General features: G+C 47.6%; 1 protein-coding gene across 1 annotated transcript in view; it reads right to left on the reverse strand.

Annotated features, from left to right (window-relative positions):
• The window catches only part of LOC123880142 (otoferlin-like), a 38,354-nt gene extending 25,764 nt beyond the window's left edge, over nucleotides 1–12,590 (reverse strand). The window contains exons 1-3 of the mRNA XM_045928090.1: nucleotides 12,449–12,590; nucleotides 8,908–8,970; nucleotides 484–568 (exon numbers count right to left, since the gene is read on the reverse strand). Of these exons, the coding sequence (XP_045784046.1) occupies nucleotides 484–568; nucleotides 8,908–8,970; nucleotides 12,449–12,535 (235 nt within the window). The 5' untranslated portion in view covers nucleotides 12,536–12,590. The remainder of the gene's footprint in view (nucleotides 1–483; nucleotides 569–8,907; nucleotides 8,971–12,448) is intronic.
• Between the last annotated feature and the right edge of the window lie 20 nt (nucleotides 12,591–12,610).

Genomic DNA, 12,610 nt, shown 5'->3' on the forward strand with positions numbered 1-12,610 from the left:
GTCGTTGTGTGCACACATACCAGGTTGGTTGACTATATGTATTGCTATGTATCGGCAATTCGCGGGTTGTAGTGCTGTTGTCGTTGTGTGCACACATACCAGGTTGGTTGACTATATGTATTGCTATGTATCGGCAATTCGCGGGTTGTAGTGCTGTTGTCGTTGTGTGCACACATACCAGGTTGGTTGACTATATGTATTGCTATGTATCGGCAATTCGCGGGTTGTAGTGCTGTTGTCGTTGTGTGCACACATACCAGGTTGGTTGACTATATGTATTGCTATGTATCGGCAATTCGCGGGTTGTAGTGCTGTTGTCGTTGTGTGCACACATACCAGGTTGGTTGACTATATGTATTGCTATGTATCGGCAATTCGCGGGTCGTAGTGCTGTTGTCGTTGTGTGCACACATACCAGGTTGGTTGACTATATGTATTGCTATGTATCGGCAATTCGCGGGTTGTCGTTGTGTGCACACATACCAGGTTGGTTCCACACGGTCGCCACGTCGAGTTTGAAGTTGCCCAGCAGCTTGTTGGCGCGCAGCAGGCGCCTGGAGTGCAGCACCTGCAACCAACAAGCAACAACGTAGTCCAAATGCCACGAAATCGCATGAAGCGATTCGCTTCCTCGTTTCTCATTCCGGCATTCCTTCCGATTTCAATATACCTTCAAGTCAAGAATGAATAGGCATCTTCTAGGCAAGCGCGCTCTATCTTAGGTTGCATCACTTGCCAGCAGGCCTGATAGTCTGATTGCAGCCAAACGCTAATCTATAAATTAAAAAAAACCAGCCAAGTGCGAGTCAGACACGTGTACCGAGGGTTCTGTAGTTCCGTTGATAGCTACCCTTTTACCTTTCATCCTAGGTGCTTTTCAATGTTAACTCTTGTAATTGGAAAAAGAATAATAATTCACAGAGCAAATGCGGTATCCATCGGGAAAACAACTTTTTTACACCTAATTGTTCATGCAATTATTTGTATTTGACTCATGCCAATGTCTAAAGTTGCCTGAATTTCGCGGTATGTCACATGTCGATGTTCCTCAATCAGCTTACGCACAGCATCAACGTTTTCTTGGGTGACTGCAGTTTTTGGACGACCTTGACGGGGATCATCACTGAGCTTGACACGTCCACGTTGAAATTGAGCAAACCAGCGATAAATTGTGGTTTTAGATGAGGCTTCATCACCAAATGCAGAAATCATCCGGTCGACACACTGTTTTTGTGTAACCACTTCGAAAGTCATAATAAATCATCGCTCTAAAATTTTCTCGAGTCAATTCCATTTTCTCAACGACTAAACAAGTTTGACAAGACATTGTGACAAGACCGAGAATCTTTTTCTAAATAAATAAATGGTATTCGATTTTTAAAACCAAGGAGTTTTCAATTAAAAAGATTTTATTATAACAGGGACAGTGGAAATATTCCATTACCGATACTTTTAGTGCAGCCTATGTATAAATTTCTCTCCTCGCACTTAAGACCGTGTGGCCTAATGGAAGGTGCCCACGCACTCGAACTAAACTGCAGCTGAAGTGAACGCGTACCGCGTAGCGCGTCACTGCCGCGCGTCGCGGCTGGAGAGAATATCGTGCGGGGCGCTGCCGCGACGCGCAGTTCAGTTGCAGTTCAGTTCAAATGCGTGGGCACCTTAAGGCGTCGGACTTCGGATCGATTTAGATCGTTTAGATTGCAGGTTCGAGTCCTGCCACGGTCTTCATGTTTTTCTTTTATTTTATACTTTTTGCTTTTCCGGGATAAAATTACTATTTGTTACATAAATTATAGTTGCCTATATTAATTTTCGGGACGCAAGCTATCTCTGCTCAAAATTTCATATAAATTGGTTTAACGGATGGGTTCTTAATAATCCCGTGGGAACGCTTTGATTTTTAGGGATAAAAGTCTATGTACTTCCCCAGGATGTAAGCTAACTCTGAACCTTTCATCAAAATCAGTTAATCTGTTGGGCTGTAAAAAGGTAGCAGACAGACAGACAGACAGACACACTTTCACAGATGTAAGCATACGTAGCATGGTAGCGCCCGCACTGTCTACGCCGCGCTACGCTGCACGTCATTTGCTTCTACTTACTACGGAATTCGTAGTCGTAGCGTGGTAGCTTGTAATTCAAAATCCGGTTTTTTATTTATTTTAATGTACGCACGTATAGTAAAATTATAATAATTACGTGTTACGGTGTTTTTGAAGTGAGAACTATAGCACGCGACAGGCCGAGATGGCAATCGGGCTCACCCGCAGCAGGCTAGCGCGGGGGACGTGCGGGTGTGCCACCTCAATCGGTCGAGCAGACAGGTCGCGACTATACTTGAACAGACAACACGAAACAAAAATACGACACTAAAACATGTAATATCGGATTTAAGTTATAGTGTTTCGTATTATTTTCACACTTTAGTCAGGCATAAGCCCTTCGTGTCATTTGTTGAAAGTGGAGTCTGTACAATGCATAGGTACAATGTAATAACAGCTGTAACAATGGAATGGAACGAGGCGGGTCGGGTTCCCCGTAAAGTTATTTGCTGAGTTAGTTTAAATTTCATGATATTATGTTAAAAGTTCAGTGTACAAAGGCTCCCCGTAGAAACATCCCCTTTCCCCCACAACAGCTAGATAGTTTGTTTGTTATTTAAAATAAAGTTGCTGTTAGTTGAGTGCTCGTGTTGCACTGATTAGTTGCGCATGATAGAGCTGACACCGCAACAATGCCAGTGTCAGTATTAATGCTAAACATATCTTCTCAGAACTGGGCGCGTTTGGAACCCTCGTAGCTTTTGCTTTAATTTCACGTACTATACTATATCATCTCTAACAAAAAGAGTACTATTGTATACCTAGTTTGAATAAATGATTGACTTTTAAAAGTTTGTTCTGGGTTTGCTTTGATAGTATAATTAAAAATGTAAAAAGTTAAACACTGAACCCGGCTAGTTGCCGCTAGATAGCGATACTTTTAGTAAAATTGATTTTCTGTCGCTTGGTGTATTATTTTAACATCGTACTATATTTATATATATTTTATCAACTCCGAACTTTTTCCTCTTTCATTTGATATCCCACTCGATACAATAGCAAAAAACATTTTTGGAGACCGTCACTTTTTTAGATGTACCTAACATCCGTCAGGTCGATTTTTTTCGTATAATATACAGTCTATGTCACCCGGACCGTAATGACGACTCGATTGACCTCATTCATCAGAATCGGCTCCGTAGTCCAGGCGTTACAGTGACAGACAGACAGACAGACAGACAACAAAGTGATCCTATAAGGGTTCCGTTTTTCCTTTTGAGGTACGCAACCCTAAAAATGAAGAAGTACCTTAGAAATTCCGGAAATTCCACCCTTTCACCGATTTTCATAAACTCTTGCGAGGCCGAGGCCAGCCAGTTTCACAACAAGGGGAAAACAAATCTTTCGCATAGTTACCGTCATTAGTTCAAGATCACTCACACTCGTAAGATTGCGCTGATGAGTGTCCACTCAGTGAGGGAACCGAGCGCGTCATATCACAACGCAACGTCAGAGTGAACCAGAGTGAACTTCCATCGGGGTGGGGCTATTCAAGGGGCGGACCAACTAATTGCTAAAAGGCTGGCAACGCATCGGCGCTTCCTCTGGTGCTGCAAATGTTCTTGGGCGGCGGTAATCACTTAGCATAGAATAGAATATATTTTTATTCAAATAAACTTTTACAAGTGCTTTTGAATCGTCTAAATAACCTATCACTGGTTCGTGCTTACCATCAGATTCGTATTTAACATCTGGCGACCCGCCTACTCGTTTGCTCGCTATTTTTTATATAAGTGAAATAAAATCATAACCTTTCCTTTCGGCTTTGCCGTAGTCGGGTAAAAAGGAAACTCTCGGATTAGAACTGAATCGACATCTATCAAATATCTTAGTTGACTACAGAACCCTAAAAAGATTTCTTGTATACATTTCTCTCGCGTCGTGTTCCCCACAATCAGGGTGGGGCCGCCCCGCACATCCGCACAGCCCCCGCGCTGGCCCGGTGCGGGATAGCGCGGGTGGCGTGCGGGCGTGCGGGGCGATTGCGTACATTTTGAGAGGACAACTTAGGTTCAACGCGTAAAGGTTGTCGGGGTGGGGCCGCCCCGCACATCCGCACAGCCCCCGCGCTGGCCCGGTGCGGGATAGCGCGGGTGGCGTGCGGGCGTGCGGGGCGATTGCGTACATTTTGAGAGGACAACTTAGGTTCAACGCGTAAAGGTTGTCGGGGTGGGGCCGCCCCGCACATCCGCACAGCCCCCGCGCTGGCCCGGTGCGGGATAGCGCGGGTGGCGTGCGGGCGTGCGGGGCGATTGCGTACATTTTGAGAGGACAACTTAGGTTCAACGCGTAAAGGTTGTCGGGGTGGGGCCGCCCCGCACATCCGCACAGCCCCCGCGCTGGCCCGGTGCGGGATAGCGCGGGTGGCGTGCGGGCGTGCGGGGCGATTGCGTACATTTTGAGAGGACAACTTAGGTTCAACGCGTAAAGGTTGTCGGGGTGGGGCCGCCCCGCACATCCGCACAGCCCCCGCGCTGGCCCGGTGCGGGATAGCGCGGGTGGCGTGCGGGCGTGCGGGGCGATTGCGTACATTTTGAGAGGACAACTTAGGTTCAACGCGTAAAGGTTGTCGGGGTGGGGCCGCCCCGCACATCCGCACAGCCCCCGCGCTGGCCCGGTGCGGGATAGCGCGGGTGGCGTGCGGGCGTGCGGGGTGATTGCGTACATTTTGAGAGGACAACTTAGGTTGCACGCGTAAAGGTTGTCGGGGTGGGGCCGCCCCGCACATCCGCACAGCCCCCGCGCTGGCCCGGTGCGGGATAGCGCGGGTGGCGTGCGGGCGTGCGGGGCGATTGCGTACATTTTGAGAGGACAACTTAGGTTCAACGCGTAAAGGTTGTCGGGGTGGGGCCGCCCCGCACATCCGCACAGCCCCCGCGCTGGCCCGGTGCGGGATAGCGCGGGTGGCGTGCGGGCGTGCGGGGTGATTGCGTACATTTTGAGAGGACAACTTAGGTTGCACGCGTAAAGGTTGTCGGGGTGGGGCCGCCCCGCACATCCGCACAGCCCCCGCGCTGGCCCGGTGCGGGATAGCGCGGGTGGCGTGCGGGCGTGCGGGGCGATTGCGTACATTTTGAGAGGACAACTTAGGTTCAACGCGTAAAGGTTGTCGGGGTGGGGCCGCCCCGCACATCCGCACAGCCCCCGCGCTGGCCCGGTGCGGGATAGCGCGGGTGGCGTGCGGGCGTGCGGGGCGATTGCATACATTTTGAGAGGACAACTTAGGTTCAACGCGTAAAGGTTGTCGGGGTGGGGCCGCCCCGCACATCCGCACAGCCCCCGCGCTGGCCCGGTGCGGGATAGCGCGGGTGGCGTGCGGGCGTGCGGGGCGATTGCGTACATTTTGAGAGGACAACTTAGGTTCAACGCGTAAAGGTTGTCGGGGTGGGGCCGCCCCGCACATCCGCACAGCCCCCGCGCTGGCCCGGTGCGGGATAGCGCGGGTGGCGTGCGGGCGTGCAGGGTGATTGCGTACATTTTGAGAGGACAACTTAGGTTGCACGCGTAAAGGTTGTCGGGGTGGGGCCGCCCCGCACATCCGCACAGCCCCCGCGCTGGCCCGGTGCGGGATAGCGCGGGTGGCGTGCGGGCGTGCGGGGCGATTGCGTACATTTTGAGAGGACAACTTAGGTTCAACGCGTAAAGGTTGTCGGGGTGGGGCCGCCCCGCACATCCGCACAGCCCCCGCGCTGGCCCGGTGCGGGATAGCGCGGGTGGCGTGCGGGCGTGCGGGGCGATTGCGTACATTTTGAGAGGACAACTTAGGTTCAACGCGTAAAGGTTGTCGGGGTGGGGCCGCCCCGCACATCCGCACAGCCCCCGCGCTGGCCCGGTGCGGGATAGCGCGGGTGGCGTGCGGGCGTGCGGGGCGATTGCGTACATTTTGAGAGGACAACTTAGGTTCAACGCGTAAAGGTTGTCGGGGTGGGGCCGCCCCGCACATCCGCACAGCCCCCGCGCTGGCCCGGTGCGGGATAGCGCGGGTGGCGTGCGGGCGTGCGGGGTGATTGCGTACATTTTGAGAGGACAACTTAGGTTGCACGCGTAAAGGTTGTCGGGGTGGGGCCGCCCCGCACATCCGCACAGCCCCCGCGCTGGCCCGGTGCGGGATAGCGCGGGTGGCGTGCGGGCGTGCGGGGCGATTGCATACATTTTGAGAGGACAACTTAGGTTCAACGCGTAAAGGTTGTCGGGGTGGGGCCGCCCCGCACATCCGCACAGCCCCCGCGCTGGCCCGGTGCGGGATAGCGCGGGTGGCGTGCGGGCGTGCGGGGCGATTGCGTACATTTTGAGAGGACAACTTAGGTTCAACGCGTAAAGGTTGTCGGGGTGGGGCCGCCCCGCACATCCGCACAGCCCCCGCGCTGGCCCGGTGCGGGATAGCGCGGGTGGCGTGCGGGCGTGCGGGGCGATTGCGTACATTTTGAGAGGACAACTTAGGTTCAACGCGTAAAGGTTGTCGGGGTGGGGCCGCCCCGCACATCCGCACAGCCCCCGCGCTGGCCCGGTGCGGGATAGCGCGGGTGGCGTGCGGGCGTGCGGGGCGATTGCGTACATTTTGAGAGGACAACTTAGGTTCAACGCGTAAAGGTTGTCGGGGTGGGGCCGCCCCGCACATCCGCACAGCCCCCGCGCTGGCCCGGTGCGGGATAGCGCGGGTGGCGTGCGGGCGTGCGGGGCGATTGCGTACATTTTGAGAGGACAACTTAGGTTCAACGCGTAAAGGTTGTCGGGGTGGGGCCGCCCCGCACATCCGCACAGCCCCCGCGCTGGCCCGGTGCGGGATAGCGCGGGTGGCGTGCGGGCGTGCGGGGTGATTGCGTACATTTTGAGAGGACAACTTAGGTTGCACGCGTAAAGGTTGTCGGGGTGGGGCCGCCCCGCACATCCGCACAGCCCCCGCGCTGGCCCGGTGCGGGATAGCGCGGGTGGCGTGCGGGCGTGCGGGGCGATTGCGTACATTTTGAGAGGACAACTTAGGTTCAACGCGTAAAGGTTCTCCGAGAGCCGTATTTATGCAAATTCACTCGAGGTAGCCTTCTAGCAACAGATCGTATGACATCGAATGAGCCAAATATCGAACTAAATATACACTAGATAAATTCATGATTTTTTACTCTTTTTGACGATTCTGATCAATTTTAAAAATAATTTGACATGATAGACTAGCGTTTGACTGCAGTCAGAGCCTGGACGATGCCTATCATTTCTGACTTGAAGGTACCGCAATTACAAATGGAGGGACAACTGATCCTCTTCATTAATCAAGATGAGTATTCACAAGTCTCCGGCATGCAAGCTCTCATACTTCTCATTAATCAAGATGAGTATTCACAAGTCTCCGGCATGCAAGCTCTCATACTTCTCATTAATCAAGATGAGTATTCACAAGTCTCCGGCATGCAAGCTCTCATACTTCTCCAAAATCAGTCCAATAAGAGGGGCCGTGAAAATATAAGACAGACAGATACACTTATAACACATATTACTAACCTAAGTTTGTCTATACTTGTTGATGTACACACAAGATGAATAAACTACTTTTCTTTCTTTCTTTCTTTCTTTCTATATTACCCGACAACGGCAAAGCCAAAAGGAAGGGTTATGATTTGTACAGTCTATGTACAGATATGTACCTATGTATTATGTTTCTATCAGATTCTTTGCATTCCGATGTAGCGGCTAAACTACTGGGCCGATTTCGATGGATGAAATGTCAATCGATTCTTTGTTGTGGTCCGGGTGACATATGTCTAGGCTACATTTCGACCATCGAATCGACCAGACGGAAATTCCATCCAAAAAAGTGAGGGTATCCAAAACATTTTTTTGCTATTGTATAGAATGTGGTGTCAAATTTAAGAGGAGACAGTTTTGACTTCATACATAGTAAATATAGTACATGTTCAAATACACCGAGCGGAAGAAAAACGATTTCACTATATCTATCGCTGTCTATCGGCAGCAGTTCGCGGGTAGTAGTCTGGTTTTAGTACTGCTTATTATATTTATATGGAAGTATAGTTAGCCGCCATGCCGCCGCTGGGTAAACGTTGAATGAGCCGCGATATACCTCCTCAGGAGATCTATTGAGCGCACTTTGACTTTGCTCAGACTTAAGAGGGTTCTCTCCGTCACTCGCTCCATACAAACGTAGTTCGTCTCTCATTGGAATACTAACCAATCGTACTCAATGGATTTTTGTAGAAACGTTCCGGGAACTAATATCTATGCCTGCGGTTTTCCAGATTTCTGTTAAAATATTCGGTTTCAAAGTTACGCGGTTTTAAAAATTCACATACAAATCTTTGAGCCCCTGTAATTTTAAAACTACATATTTTTAGAAAAATCTAAAACACCAAAGACACAGATATTAGTTTCTAGAATATGTCTGCAAAATTTGATGGACTTGGGTTGCTTAATATTCAAATGAAATTGAAACTACGATTGTATGGAGTAAGTGACGGACAGAGCCCTGTTAAAACGAGACAGCGTTATACCGCCGCGCCGGCGGAAATCTGTCGCGTTATAACTGAAACTTAATTGTGAGCAACGTGAAAGTGCGCTGTATAGGTGTCAGCTTTAGTGGTGATAATGTGAGTGCACGTTCACTTATTAGTACATTAGCTTTATGGATTGCATGGCTCAGCAGATTCAAGGCAAATTTCGCATTGCGTATTTAATTAATATGAATACATTAGTTATAGGTTCAGGTAAGCATACCTACTGCCGACGTGCTACAAGGTAGGTACCTACATTAATTATTGATTTGATACGTATAATCATAATGTTATGTACTTACCGATAGTGTTATAATCTTGTCGAGAAGCATGATGGGCGGCATGTGGAAGTCGAAGACGAAATACTGTGGACAAGAGAACTAGTTAGTACCAGAAACGTATGGGGGTTTCTATACAGGAGTAGTGAGTAGCTATGATCCTACGAAGTAAGGTCTTTAAGTAAGGAAAATTATTACTAATGTGTGATAGTAATGTGTATACATATATTTAAACATTTTCAAATGAAAAATAAAACCGACTTCAAAAACCACAAGCACTAAAAAGTAATAAATAATTTTTTTTGTTTAGTTACATGTGTAATGTGCCTAGGTATGAAGTCGAGCGAGCATAAAAAAACAAAAAAATTAGAAATCCAAAAGCTCGACCGACTTCATACCTAGGTACATTACACGTGTAACTAAACAAAAAAAAATATTTATTACTTTTTAGTGTACATTACAAAAATAAAAGATTCCGACGAATTGAGAACCTCCTCCTTTTTTTGAAATCGGTTAAAGATGTAAATATAGAATAAGAAAATTAGTATGTAATTAAAAACTAGTGGTGATATAGAACAGTAAGTAAGTATAAAGTAGATATATAAACACACGTAAAATTAAGTATTGTAAATAGGATAAGTGTTTTAACTATGTATAATGTTAAAAATGTAAGATGTAAAATAACTAGCAGTAAGATAAAATGTTATTGCATGAAATTTTCAGTAAATAAATGAAGGCTATATTATTATTTATGATTATTACACACGTGTATAGTCACGGAGTGGCCAAAGGTCAGTAATAATTGATGCATAATAACATCAGGAATACTGATCAATATGTCGATGTAAAAAGCGGTAGTGAATAAAATGTCTGCCACCTAAATAGGAGTCTGGGTTTCGATCCCGGGCTCGACTGTAGCTAGTAGGAGTTATGTGTTTCTAAGCAATTATAAAAAATATCGTAAGTAAATCTGCAGACCTGAGAGTTCTCCAATAATGCTATCAATGGTGTGAAGTCTGGAAATCCGCACTTGGCCAACGCGGTGGACTATGCCCGAGCCCTTCTCATTCGTAGAAGAGTCCCGTACTCAGTAGTGAGCCGGCGTTTTGTTATTCCATGCAATTAACGTATGGATCAATCTGGAGCAATAAGTGGAGCAATGTGGAGCAATTATTTTGCATGTAACATAACTGAAAATTTTAAGTATTGCCGTAAATTGCTTCATGTGGTCGTGACGTCATAATCGACTAAATTGCCTGGAATTGTGGAATTCGAACCGTCAAAGAGATTCAGAAATCCGTGAAACAGGCGCGTCTTCATTGTAGACTGTAGAGTCTTAATTTGTAAATTGTTCGACAATTATAAAATCGCTCCGTTTCGAACTCCGCTGAAGTTTACCTTTCATCATAATAATTGCCTGTATTATTAGCCGATGGCTGGAATATAATAATGAACGTATAACGGTAGAGTCGCCGACCGACTTTCTCTCACTCACTAGCAATCCGCCCCGGCTTCGCATGGCTAGTACAAAATATGCCACAGGATTCATTTTCGGTAGCATTTTTGTATTTCACTAGCTGATGCCCGCGACTTCGTTCCCGTGGATGTAGGTTTTTAAAATTCCGTGGGAACTCATTGATTTTCCGGTATAAAAAGTAGCCTATGTGTTAATCCAGGGTATAATCTATTTTCATTCCAAATCCATCCAGTGGGTTTTGCGTGAATAAGTAACAAACATCCATTCATATACAAACTTCTGCGGTTGTGTTATACCTATTTAGTTTCGTCATCAGCATGATCAATCCCTCTCCAGCCCACTACTGAGCACGGTTCTCCTCTCAGAATGAGAAGGGTGTAGGCCATAGTCTGCCAAGCTGGCTCAGTGCGCAGTGGCAGACTTGGCATACCTTACAAGGCATCTCAGGCATGCAGGTTTCCTTCGCCGGCAAAGTAAGTAATATTTCATTGCTTGAAACGCATATACTCGTACCTAACTCCAAAAAGTCAGAATTGCGTGCCCGGGATCGAATCCCGACCTCCCGAAAACAAGGGTGACGTCTTAACCCGTTCCGTACCCGATGTGTGCCCACCGGACCCTATTCTAAGTCCGTCCGTTCGTCCGTCTGTCTGTCTATCAGCGGCCTGTATCTCGAGGAAACTCTTTACATAGTTTAATTATGGCATTTAATTAAAGTTTTATACAGCTAGAAATTCTACATATAATATTGTCTTAGGATAACTATAACAAAACAAAACAATGGAGACAAAGCATTCTCCTTGTACCTAGTAGCTGTACTCTCATTGTCTGAAACGTAGCTTATTATTACTCTTAACAAGGTAGTCTGTAAAAGGTACCAGAGCTGAAGGCCTTCTCGGTATCAAAGATAAATAATGGCACATCATGAAAGAAATAACCTATTAGCCTTTGAGTTAGCTATTCTAGATCAAGGTAAAAAACCTACGAAGAGTAAATAAATAAAGAATAATTTAATTTATTATAGAGTATAACACGGTATTATAGTCTATGTCAAAAATACATTATGAAATAGAGGGTCTTCTAAAATACGTAAAATCTACGTCCTTTGTCACCGGAACATCCTTAGATGTAGACTTTCACAATAAAATTGTGCACTGTGGTATTGTCACAGCTTGGATATCCAAAGGGGAAATTGCTGCCAGCATCTTTTTTTCTAATAAAATCAAACGAGTAGGCGGATCACCCGATGTTAAGTGATTGCCACCGCCCATGAACATTTACAGCACCAGAGGAACCGCCAATGCGTTGCTGGCCTTTAAGGTATTCGATGGTCCATCACTTGAATTCCCCATGTTGTAATCTAGTGGGAACACACAACACCGCCTTTTGGATTTCGGAGCTATTGAAGTGGGTAGATGAGAAAGGCGGAGGATTGTGTGTGGTGGCGCGTTCTTGGGAAGGCCTATGTCCAGAAGTGCACGCAAACAGGCTGATTGATTGAGATTTAAACCTATGAGCAGCAGTTGGTTGAAATTGCTACTTTTGCGGAGTGGAAAACACCCCGTGACATGCGATTTTTGAGTGTACCGTGTGCCTTAGAACATCAGTACAGGGAGCAAGTGAACGCCGAAAACTTGCTAACCCGTATGGTCAATGGTGTCAAGCGAAGAAGAGTGGCACAGATACGGTCAGATGCGGAGGGCATGGTGATGAGAAGGGAGGACCGAGAAAGACAAGAAAAAAGGGGAGAGAGGAACTAAAGGGTCAGCACGAAGTAACGTAATAGGTATGTCCATGCTGATCTCGTAGAGGGGGAGTAATGATGTAACTACAAATTCACGGTTTTCAGATTTATTCCCTTACTTGTGCTATAAGACCTACCTACCTGCCAACTTCTAGGTCAACGAGAAGTACTCTATAGGTTTTCTTCTTCTCTCTGGGCTGGTTTCCGCACTTAAACTCTCTCTAGGTTTTATTGACAGACACAACAAACGGACGGACAGACAGACAGACAACAAAGTGATCCTATAAGGGCTCTGTTTTTCCTTTTGAGGTACGGAATAGAGTTGGTCGAGCGGCAGCTCTTACCTCGTTGTAGTAGGGGCAGTTGGTGCTCTCCTTGACGCTGGTGTAGTTGCGCACGTCGCCCACCTGCACGCACACCACGGGGTCCATGTTGAGGCCGGCCAGCTGCCGCGCCTCGATGATGGTGACGCACACCTGGAAGTCCGCCGCCTTCAGCGCCGACGT

Source organism: Maniola jurtina, chromosome Z (genome assembly GCF_905333055.1).
Source record: "Maniola jurtina chromosome Z, ilManJurt1.1, whole genome shotgun sequence".
Taxonomy (NCBI): Eukaryota; Metazoa; Arthropoda; class Insecta; order Lepidoptera; family Nymphalidae; genus Maniola; species Maniola jurtina.